The 12,648-nt window shown below is 42.0% G+C and overlaps 1 protein-coding gene across 1 annotated transcript in view; it reads left to right on the forward strand.

The window, feature by feature from the left end:
• Positions 1–12,648, forward strand: part of LAMC2 (laminin subunit gamma 2) — a 63,087-nt gene that overhangs the window by 23,201 nt on the left and 27,238 nt on the right. The window contains exons 9-13 of the mRNA XM_082266582.1: positions 967–1,185; positions 1,273–1,455; positions 5,034–5,279; positions 9,348–9,484; positions 10,315–10,468. Of these exons, the coding sequence (XP_082122708.1) occupies positions 967–1,185; positions 1,273–1,455; positions 5,034–5,279; positions 9,348–9,484; positions 10,315–10,468 (939 nt within the window). The remainder of the gene's footprint in view (positions 1–966; positions 1,186–1,272; positions 1,456–5,033; positions 5,280–9,347; positions 9,485–10,314; positions 10,469–12,648) is intronic.

Below are 12,648 nucleotides of genomic sequence, written 5' to 3' on the forward strand. Positions count from 1 at the left end.
TCTCTAGTAAGTCACTGACCTTCAGTCATTTAACCAGTGAAGCCTTAAAGGATAAGTTCACCTTTTAAAACATGTTACATTCTACACCTGTATTTAGGGTGTAACATGTTACAGCGCCCTTCTAGGTTGTCCCTCCCTGTGACATTGGGCAGGGATTCTTCTCCCCGGCAGCCGCTGTCACATTTTAAATCAGTGCAGCTGTGCAGGGCTCCACCTGCACGGCTGTGTCATTCATTCCCCAGGGATCTGTGAATGCATTAAATACAAGTCCAGTCTGCCACCGCAGTAGATGACTTGTAGTTCTCAATGGATTACGAGTGCACTAATCAGCATGATCATGGTCCACTCACACTTCTTCCAGCTTTCTAACTGAAAGCCTGAGCGGAAGCTTTATGTACTAGTTTGCGCTGCATATTAGCACACACACATATATATATATATATATATATATATATATATATATATATATATATATATTTATATATATATATATATATATATATATATATATATATATAGCACATGCGCGGCTCAGTGTACATTAAGGCTGACAGACAAGGAGAAGTAGTTAAGACAGGAAAGACCAATATAGTCTCTTTTGTCATAAAAATAGTTTTTTTTGGTTTTTTTTTTCTTGTTTAATCCTGCTTTAAATGTCTTAATTTCTGTTGAACTGGTTTATTCCAGACCAGTTACTCACTAGGGAGTAAAGCCAGGATCTGGGTGACACTAAACACTGAAAGAATAGAAAAAGGAAGATATATTTTCAGAATCGTATTCCCTGATGGGAATTGTAGTTCCTGAACAACTGGAGGGCCATAGTTTGAAGACCCCTGTAGGGTAAAAAGATTGAGAAAGACTTATCCATGACCATTGTAGAACCTGGTCCATACTGACTTAAGTGTGCCTATTAGGCACAGAGTACTGTTTCTGTGGTGTAATCTCTGTCCTTCTTACCCTTCACAGGCACTGGGTATCTCCAAAGCGTCACCCTTGTTTCTGCTCGTCCCGGTCCTGGGGAGCCAGCTCCATGGGTGGAGAAATGTGAATGCCCTGTTGGATATAAGGGCCATTTCTGTGAGCAATGCGCCCCAGGATATCGCAGGGATTCTCCTGCACTTGGACCCTTCAGCCCTTGTGTTGCATGCAGATGCCAAGGAGGAGGTCTATGTGACCCAGAAACTGGTAAATATAGAATTGTTTTTTCATCTGCTGACTACTTTAGTTATGTTCACATTTACTCATATGTTTCATCTTGGAAATCTTTATTAGGTGACTGTTACTCCGGAGATGAGAATCAGAATAATGACTGCGCTGACTGTCCTCAAGGGCAGTATAATGACCCCCGTGACCCCCAGAGGTGCCTCCCATGTCCATGCAGCGCTGGGGTTGGTTGCTCGTTGTCTCCAGAAACTCAAGAGCCTGTGTGTGACAGCTGTCCTGTGGGACTGAATGGTAAGAAGGAATACAGTACTTAAGAAATGTTCTTATTTTGTGTTAAAGTGGTAATAAACCCCAAAGCAAACATTTATTATATTGTAGCTTACCAATTTTTTAGATGTGATGGCTGCATTAGTTTTCTTTTTTATGATTTCTTTTTATTGTTGTCACCTGGTGATTCTGCCAGTAGATTTGTTGTTTTCCAACAGAAAATGCGCTTACGCAAATGTATCAGATAAAGTGTTGAGACAAAGCGTTTACCACTGACAGGGGTGCTTACAATGATCAGCTTTTATTTATTTATGTAAAACCTTTATCCCAAACTGAAATACAGTTGTTGTAACCATAGGTGTGCACAGCCTATTGCATTAGGGTGTGCACCTCAAACCTCAAACACATATGCGTGTGTGTGTGCACGCATTTGTATACATACTGACAGTGTCAGTAGGGCAGGGATTGGTGTCAGTATGGGAGTGGATGGTGTCTGTAGTTTTTTATTTTCATTATATTAATTTTTATTACTTTTTCCAATTTTATTTTATTTTTGTTAGGGGGCTTTGGTGAAATATCAGGGGTCCAAACAGGGGGAATCTGTGCCACACAGGGTGATTAGGGTGTCCCCAGGCACACCTGGCACACCCCCTGCGCACGCCTATGGTTGTAACTGCAATGTGATCTGAAGTTTATCTTTAGTTTTTTAGTGTATCTAAATCTGCTAGTCCATCCAACACCCCCCACCCTCCAGATTACCAGTGCTGCTATCCAAAGGTGTTTCTGTTGCTTCTTCATCCAGAGTGGGGGCACTCTATTATTGGAGGTGTGTTACTGGCCAGATCGCCAGATGAAAACAGAGGGAAAAAAGGCTCAAAATAGAAAATGAATGCAGCCATCACACCTAGTGATTGATAAACTGCATATATACACACTCAAATGCATGCATCATTTCACCCTATTAATTGTCTTTTCCAAGCAGTCCAGTCTTTGGGTGAGCTGCAAGTTTGTATTATAGCACACTCTAGTGGGTGAGATAGGAATTACACATAAGCACAAGGGAAGTGATAAGAAACTTGCTCTGAAGGGAATACAGTATGTAGTCTGCCAGGCTGACCCTCTTCTTTAAAAAAGAAAAAAATGCTAGTTTCCTTGCTTCAATGCTTTCTGAATCACAGATCTGAAATTAGTGTGTGGCCGGTAAAATCTTAACATTCCATCTGTAGGAACGGTGACTTACTGTGGTGGTTCACTCAAAAAAAAAAAAAAAAAGAGTAAATCCTGTAGCTACTGACTTTTAATGAAATCAACTTACCTGTCCAGGGGTCCAGCGTCCTCACCTGTGCTAGTTTTTCTCTAGTCTTCAGGGTTTCTGGTATGGGCATCTTAACTGTAGGCAGCCGGCTATGGTGCTTACAGCTTTACAGCCGGCTGCCCACTGCACATGTGCGAGCCGTGCTGCACTTTGTGAATGGTCCCACAGTCTTCTGAGACCTGTGATGTGTCCCAGAAAACTGCAGGGAGGGAGAGGGGAGGAAAACTTCTGCTCAGGGTGGAAGCAGTACCTGCCAACAATCTTTGTATTATCTTCTTTAGATTTACCAACAACTTTGCAGTGCCAAGAACTAATAACTTCAATTTATACTCAGTCAGGTCGTCACTCACATTACATAGTCATTGGTAAAAGTCAAAGGACATTGTACAATCATATTGTAATGTTTGACAAGGGCGTAACTACAGGGGTTGCAATTGCAACTGGGCCATTTACTCCAGGGGGCCTGTGCGGCTCCCCTGTACACCTGGATAGGAGGGGCGGCGCGGGCAGCATGTAGAGAAATCACTATCCTCCTTTTTCCTCCTGTAGCTGCAGGTGGAAAATGGAGGAGATTGGTTCCTCTGTATGCTGCCTCCGCCACTCCTCCTATCCAGTTCACTTGTGTTCTGCTGTCTCTGGGCCCCTGCGTGCTCCCCTGCCCCCCCTCCCCCTGTGCACCCTCCCCTCTCCTGCCGCTGCAGCAGGGGATGTGTCACAATAGAGAACCAGGAAGGGGTCAGTAAATATGTAATTTACCAGCTCCTTCCTTTTCTGAATGGACAGAGTCATAGTCAGTGACATTGTAAAAAAATTAAATAAAATGATAAAAAATAATACAATTAAAATACCAAAAAAATAAAAACTACTGACACCAGGGGTTCGGGGGGCCCTTCATGGTTTCTTGCACCGGGCCCTGAAGGTTCTAGTTAGGCCTCTGATGTGTGACCAACTTATAGTGACAGCAGAACACAAGTGAACTGGATAGGAGGAGTGGCGGAGGCAGCATACAGAGGAACCAATCTCCTCCATTTTCCACCTGCAGCTACAGGAGGAAAAAGGAGGATAGTGATTTCTCTACATGCTGCCCGCGCCGCCCCTCCTATCCAGGTGTACAGGGGAGCCGCACAGGCCCCCTGGAGTAAATGGCCCAGTTGCAATTGCAACCCCTGTAGTTACGCCCTTGTCAAACATTACAATATGATTGTACAATGTCCTTTGACTTTTACCAATGACTATGTAATGTGAGTGACGACCTGACTGAGTATAAATTGAAGTTATTAGTTCTTGGCACTGCAAAGTTGTTGGTAAATCTAAAGAAGATAATACAAAGATTGTTGGCAGGTACTGCTTCCACCCTGAGCAGAAGTTTTCCTCCCCTCTCCCTCCCTGCAGTTTTCTGGGACACATCACAGGTCTCAGAAGACTGTGGGACCATTCACAAAGTGCAGCACGGCTCGCACATGTGCAGTGGGCAGCCGGCTGTAAAGCTGTAAGCACCATAGCCGGCTGCCTACAGTAACCAGGAAGGGGTCAGTAAATATGTAATTTACCAGCTCCTTCCTTTTCTGAATGGACAGAGTCATAGTCAGTGACATTGTAAAAAAATTAAATAAAATGATAAAAAATAATACAATTAAAATACCAAAAAAATAAAAACTACTGACACCAGGGGTTCGGGGGGCCCTTCATGGTTTCTTGCACCGGGCCCTGAAGGTTCTAGTTAGGCCTCTGATGTGTGACCAACTTATAGTGTATCAAAATCCAAATGTAATACAGTATATTGCAGCTTTCCAGTCTGTAGATGTGGTGGCTGCATTTATTTTCTTTTTCTTTTTTCCCTATTTCCACCTGGTAATCCTGCCAATAACACCCTTCCTGTTCTAGGGTGACAATGTTCACTCACTGTATCGTATCTATAGAGGAGCACTGTTGTCACCCCTAGACCAGAAATATGTAAGGGCTACAGAACATCCCCTCATAATTTCTATAACATCGGAGGAGGTGTTCTGTAGTTTCCAGAAGATAGCTGGAAGGTTTGTAAATTTTTGTTGGGAGATTTTGGTTCAGAGCACAGGAAGTGACAGGGCCACAAGATTTCTTGCAAAATCACCAGCCGTTTTTCTGTATTTGCAGCAAATGTACTTAACCTGATAAATAAAAATATACATGGTGACCACATATAAGGAGTGGTAAGCTGCAATACATAACATTTCTCTTCTTAGGTTTAAATATTCTTTAATGTTATGTAATGATGAAAAGCTCTTATAACTGTCCCCTATGTCACTAGGTCCTCGCTGTGAAATATGTGCTGATGGACATTTCGGAGACCCCCAAGGACAAAATGGACCTCCTAGGCCATGCAGACCCTGCGCCTGCAATAACAATATTGATCCCACAGTGGAGGGGAGCTGTGATCGCGTGACTGGAGAGTGCTTGAAATGTCTTTATAACACAGCTGGATTCTACTGCGACAGATGCCAGGAAGGATCCTATGGTAACCCACTGGATCCAAACCCAGAACGCAAGTGCAGAGGTATTCCATTATGTCCCCACTCCAGCTTCTTTACAAGTTTTGTGGTATTCAAAGATGACTCTATCCAAAACTAAGATGATGGTTTGGGTGATACTGGCCAATTAAACCACCTTTCTGTATCTTATTGCTCTTGGGTGCTCCTTTGGTAATAAAAAAAAAAAAAAACCTCGCTAGAGCTTGTGGGACTGCACACCTACTGTGGTCACAATGAGGGCTTCCTGCTCTTTTTGCTGGATTGTTAGAATATGGAGAGTGGAACAGACGACTCTGGAAAATTGAATGTTTTTTTGGGAACAGCCAATGACTCCCAGTTGGCTATGAACATAATTAAACTTTTCAATGGACTAATCCTTTAACTCTTTTTGGGATATACAAATAGCTACAACCAATATAAAATATGTATAGAACTCCAGAAAAATAATTGGAAATGTTGCTGTTACCAGCCAATCAGTTTTAAAGTGGTACTAAAACTCCTGAAAATACCTTCACCTTCCAGTGATGGGGGGATTCCCTCCCTCCCTGACCACAGGCTACTTTCAGGTGCTGAGTTGTTGGCTTTTTGATTGGCCAATGGTTAATGCAATCATCCCATGCATGTGCAGGACAGATATTCATTCCAGCACAGCTGGGGGTGTGCTGGGAATGCACGATGAGTGTGCATGCGCAGCTCAGTGTACTTTCAATAGAGGACTGAGAGCAGGTAGGTGTGTGGTATTGCAGAAGAGAAATAGCATGCTTCTTCTGCAATGAAAGCTGCCTACTCTCAGTTTTCTAAAAGTTAGGTTTAAGTTTTAAGGGATCTGGGTCCACCTAAAGGTGACATTTCCATTTTGCTTGGTTTGCGAACTAAACCCACCAATTTTTTGGTTTCCCAAAACAGTTCAAGTTAGCCTTCACCCTAAATGCCGTCTTGCTACTGCTAGGAGGTCTCACCTACTAGGCTTTGGTATGCAAGAAACTGGCATGTAATTTATGTTTATTTTTATTTTTTTCATAAAAGCATGTAATTTAAACATAGGTGTGAGCACAGGGTGAGCCGGATGTGCCTGGGCACACCCTAGTCACCCCATGCACATTACTATTATCGCTCTGTGTGCAAGCAGGAAGATGGTAAAGATCTCCACCTTCCCGGCTCTGCCATAAGAGAAGTTCTTAGGCACTTCTCTTTCACTGTGCCGGCAGAGTGATTGATCTCAGTGTACTTTCAATAGAGGACTGAGAGCAGGTAGGTGTGTGGTAATGCAGAAGAGAAATAGCATGGTTCTTCTACAATGAAAGCTGCCTACTCTCAGTTTTCTAAAAGTTAGGTTTAAGTTTTAAGGGATCTGGGTCCACCTAAAGGTGACATTTCCATTTTGCTTGGTTTCCGAACTAAACCCACCAATTTTTTGGTTTCCCAAAACAGTTAAAGTTAGCCTTCACCCTAAATGTCATCTTGCTACTGCTAGGAGGTCTCACCTATTAGGCTTTGGTATGCAAAAAACTGGCATGTAATTTATGTTTATTTTTATTTTTTTCATAAAAGCATGTCATTTAAACATAGGTGTGAGCACAGGGTGAGCCGAATGTGCCTGGGCACACCCTAGTCACCTCATGCACATTACTATTATCGCTCTGTGTGCAAGCAGGAAGAGGGTAAAGATCTCCATCTTACCGGCTCTGCCATAAGAAAAGTTCTTAGGCATTTCTCTTTCACTGTGCCGGCAGGGAGATTGATCTCGTGTGCTTGCACTTTATGGTGCACAGCCTGATGCAATAGGCTGCGCAAACCTATGAATTTAACCCAACAAGTCAAAGCTGAAATATCAGATTTAGATACAGCTTGGCTTTAGAAAGTCATAAAAAAGTATTTTTAATGCAGATATGATACAGGAGAGGATAAACTATAACCTCCTCTGTAACACATCTAGGATCGCAATGTTTTTATTGTCAGCCTATTAATACTGGAACATTACAAACTTACATGCTTTACACTCACTCAGCAAATTTTCAGGGAATGTAAAGTGCTGGTGAAGCAGAAAATACATTGGGATTATACATCTAAGTCTATAATGTTCCTGTTTTAATAAGCTAGTAATAAAAGCTGTGTTTTATTGCTGCTATATTCCCACCAGTTGTATGGTGTTACATAAGATTGATCCTTGTTTCTTTACTTTAAAATCTACCAAGGAAAACAAGAAATAGACTCCTGCTGATTGCTGAAAGTAACATAGACATGATCTTTCCTCAAATTTGAATAATCACATCCAAGATAAATGAAATATTCCATTATTTTGTCTAATGCTAACTAACAGAAACTCTACTGGACACAGAGGGGATTTACTAAGATGAACTGAACCTGTATGCATACCTCCCAACTTTTTGAGATGGGAACGAGGGACACCTACAAGCAAACATATTTAGGCATAGGACACACCCTGCCAAGCCTCCTTAAAGGAGAATTATACAAAAAATGTATTAGTTAAACCCACAAGTGCTTTTTGTTACCCCTAATATTCCTTTATATTGGCTTTTGAAATTTACAAATGCAGCAATTTAGAAATTAGATGAAAAGTTTAGCACTGGGAAACACTTTTTGAAAGATTAAATGTGAATTTTATATTTAACTGTATAGATCAGACCACGATTAAACACAAATAAGAGGGACAGAGGGACTTTGTTCCAAATCATGGACATTCCCCCGAAATTGGAGACATTTGGGAGCTATGCTGTATGTGCCGGCTGACCTTTTTATTCATGCTGATCCAATGGCTTTAGAACCTTATGAGATACTGACATGAAATAATTATGCAGATCAGAAGCGCTGATTTCACTTGCTGCATGCTTATTCAGGATCATTGGGTTGAGACTAGGGATTTTCAGGTAGCTAGCATTTTGGGAAGTCTGCAATTTAAAGGGGATCTGTTACTTTGCCTATTCAGGGCAAAGTGGTAGATTCATTTTAGAAGTCTCCCTCCCCCCACCAATATTCACCTTTCCTCTGCTACCCCGTTGCCCTGTTCACCTGCTGAAACTGTGGATATAATCCCTGTGTAAGATCTGTATTGGTCTCTGTTGTTGCCTTGTTAATTGCCTTCTCTTTTCTACCAAATCACAGTGTTGGGACCTGGTGATTTGCAACTCCAGCCTGAGCACTGCATCCTGAGAGGGGGTGGATAAGGTCATATGCTTCCTCTATCTGAAAATATAGGGTATTTCTGGGGACTCCAGCAAACAAACACAGAGAAAGGGGAGCACGGAAAAGCTGATTACCTACAGGGGGGAGTGTTGTTTAAAAAATTGTCATTTTGCCCTGCCCTGGGCCAAGTGACATATTCTCTTAATACAAGGCTATTCTCTGAACGTCTCTATTCAACATTACAATTTCCTAAATTGCCACAAGATGGCGATATTCTATTAGTGTCTTTGGGTGTTTAACAGCTTTCATTAAACTAAGCAGATAGAACTATACTATACTATACTATACTATACTATACTATACTATACTAATGTGCCTAAAGACATAGAAGTAATTTTGCCCTGTCAGGTTGGTTATGGTGGTATTGTATAGACATCCCAGATTTGAGCCTTCTGATGCATTGGGTATTGGCCAGCTGGGTTTTGGATCTTACCAGTAAATTATTAATGTCTTCCCCCAAGAAAGGCTGGTTTAACAGATGTTTACTGAGTGTACCCTACCTTCTCTTGGCAAAAACATGCACATTGCCCTGGCTGTCATTTTAACCCCCTGGTTTTGATACTTTGAGTTGCTGACCCCAAGCAAGAATCAGATGAGGACACATGATTTTCCTCTGACTTTCCTGATCTCCATACTTGTCTCAGATCAGTGACTTGGAAAATTTGAAGCCAGTGGTTCAGCATGACAGCCAGGAAAATAACATTTTCAGAAGTATCTTAGTAATGATATTTCTCACTTCTGTTAAGAAGTCATTTATGTGCTGCAAACATAATATTTATCAACAAATACAGCGTAATGAAGTAGCTTCTATGTAGTTTATGGTTCAGAGGATGCAAATGAAAGTTAGAGTGTAACCTTTGTTGTAACCCTCTGTGTGTTTTCTTTCCTAGAGTGTTACTGTCACCCTGTTGGTTCTCAGCAAGGTTCATGTCAGGATGATGGCTCATGTCTGTGCAAACCAGGATTTAGTGGGGAAAATTGTGATCAGCCGGAGTGCCCCAGCTGCTATGACCAAGTCACTGAGATGGTGAGTTCCTTGCACAGTGGCTCAATGGGTAAAGTGGACCTGCATTCATCAAGCTATGCTAACAATCTGTGCTATTAATCTGGGATAAATAGCGGATTAACAGCAGAGCTGATATACTTACAATGCCAGGGGAACAGGCTACATGTTCCCTTGACTAGAGCTTGTATGTGATCTTTGCTGTAGGAGGTGATCAGAGGGCAGGAGGATTTTCTTCCTTGGCAGAGATTAAAGCTGAACTCCAGCTTTGATCTTAATTGCATTCTTACATCGGTTCAATTTAAGTATGTATTTCTCATACCTGAGGGACTGCAGGGGAAGCTGACAATCACTGTAGTAATCAAAACTACTACAGTCATTGCCATGATCTTCCAGGTCCTATGCCAAGTGGCAACACCACTGCACACTGACTACAGGGGGGCACTCGCTTGGCACTGCCACCATTTACTGCACACCTTGTATTTTTTCAATGGATACAAGGCTTTCTCAGTATAAATGAGGTGGAGATCGTGACATCCATGCCCCTCCTTTTCACCTTGTCCAATCGGAGAATACCTTGTATGCATTGAAAAAATACAAGGTGTTCTGTAAATGGTGGCAGTGCCAAGTGAGCAACCCCCAATGTAAGTATGCAATTGAGCCATTGAGGTCATACCTGGAGTGCAGATACAAGTCACCAAATTCTTTGGTTGTGTAAGCAAGGAGGGATGTTTTCCAGGAAGGGAAATTTTTTCTGCCCTTCGATTACTGTTTATTTACCCAACCATTGAGCACTGAGATATTTCAGGCTGTGCCCCTATTAGCAACTTTGACATTTGTATTTGATTATCCAGATGACATCATACAAGAGACAACTGCACCAGTTGACTAGTTCCATCAATGGCAATGGTCAAATGCACACCCAAGACCACCGTTACCTGGAAGAACAGATGAGGAAGGCAGAGGAGAGATCTAGGAATTTGTTAAGGGAGGCTGAATCTGCTCATGGTGAGATACAACTAACTCTCACTGGAAATTTGTGTCATTTCTAACCTTTTTGTGGAGCTATAATTTATTCATGAGTTAGAAAAATGTACATGAAGAGGTTCTTTAAGAAAACATAACATTCTTTCAATTGACAAATAGGGCGGTGCTTCAGTATTGCTGCTCATCATATTGTAGGGGCCATAAACATAGACTGAAGCTGTACACTGTCATTGAGTTTCATCCAGTATACATCCAGTATACATCCCCCCCCCCCCCAGAAGTGAAGTGTCAATCCACCCATAATAGCATTTCAGTTTTTGGTAAATGCTGAAGGGTTAAATCACTTGACAAATGTTTACACCTCTCAGGGACTCTGTTGGGGAAATTTCTTTGCCGAGTTCCTTGGTCTGTATGTGGCCCTCCCTCCCTATTTGATTTTGCTCTTGAAGTATCCAAGATATATAAGAAACCAAAGGATGACTCAGACCTTTAGAGCCGGTTCACACAACTCCGACTTGTCGGGCGACTGGGTCGCTTGACAAGTAGCGCTCCACGCTGTGCAATGGAACCGTTCTAATCAGAGCGACTCAAGTCGCTCCGACTTAGAAAAAGGTTCCTGCACTACTTTTGGGCGAAGTCGGAGCGACTTGCATTGACTTCTATTATGAGAAGTTGTTTTCAAGCCGCGATGAAGTCGTGCTGCACGGGCGGCTTCAAAGTCGGGGTGGCTTTGAGTCGCCGCGGTGTGAACCGACTCTTAGACTTCACCTGTAACTAAAATATTACTTCGGATGGACTGAGCTTTTTTTTATTGAGTACAGCTGAGCTAACTCCTATTGTTGCAGATTAAAACATTCTTATTGTAATCTACTCTATTATGCCTATATATTTGGTAGGGGGTGACAACTCCAACATGCATCAAAGTCCAAATGGTTTGGATGACAGAGGTTGTGTTTCAGTGGCTACATTTCCATACCCCCCAACTTTTTGAGATGGGAACGAGGGACACCTATTAGCAAAAGTATTTAGGCATAGGACACACCCCCTGTCACATCCCCCTTAAAGGAGAATTATGCAAACCACTACTATTCCTATGGGGAAACATAAAAAGTGCATTATATATACAACTATATAGACCAGACCAAAATGAGGGACTAATGAGGAGGAAAGAGGGACAAAGGGACTTTGTTTCAAATCAGAGACAGTACGGAGCTTTGCATTTCCCTGGGTCTGTGGTCCTTCATTTGTGCTATTGTCATCCCAAAATGTGGATGTTTGGCTGCATATTGAATACTTATATTTGTCAAGTCTTGCCGTACATGTGTATTCCAGTAGCTATCACTTGCCTGGTCAATGGACAACATTGCTTAAATTACAACGAAAGGCTAAACTTTTTTTTTAGTATTGGACAGAGTGGAGAGGGATTAGAACCGTTGTTAGTTTTTATTGCTTTCTGTGTTAACGTTAGGGATATTCACCCTCTCTATTTGTCCTGTTTACCATTCTCTTTGAAACTGAAAGTAAAAGAAAATTCTAAATTTTGAGTTGTCCCCAGAAAAGTAATAGAGAGGGGAAACCTTCCAATGGGGACATTAGTTCTGGTGACAAAAGGTATTCCCTAAATTTGCAGAGATTTCCTCTCACATCCTGTTTTGGCTATAAGACAGGAAATGAAGAGCAATATCCTCAAAGGAAGAGGAAAATAAGAGTTTGGGACTGTAAATGAGGAGGACAACTAACAATGGGTAAAATAAAACCTGGAGACATATGAGTTCGTAAACAAAAGTATGAGTAGTATAAGTCCCCGTTCACACTGGGGCGACCTGTCAGGCGACCTGGTCGCCTGACAGGTCGCCTGCCATACAGAAGCTGTGGACCCGTTCTAATAGGAGCGACACAAGTCGCTCCGACTTAGAAAAAGGGTCCGGAGCTTCTTTGGGGCGACCTGGAGCGACTTGCAATGACTTCAATGATATGAAGTCCGTGCCGGCCGTTCCGAGGTCGCCCCAGCAGGTAGCGTTGCCCCAGTGTGAACGGGGCCTAAAACCAATATTTATTCAATAGTATTTACAAAAGTATACATACAAACAGATACATCAAATGGGCAAAATTGCATCACATGTATATAAAAAAAAAAAAACAGTATTAAAAGTTGGTTACATACAGGTTCTGATGATTATAGATGAATATTAAGCAATAGA

The sequence above is a fragment of the Pelophylax lessonae genome (assembly GCF_965119305.1).
Source record: "Pelophylax lessonae genome assembly, chromosome: 8".
Lineage (NCBI taxonomy): Eukaryota > Metazoa > Chordata > Amphibia > Anura > Ranidae > Pelophylax > Pelophylax lessonae.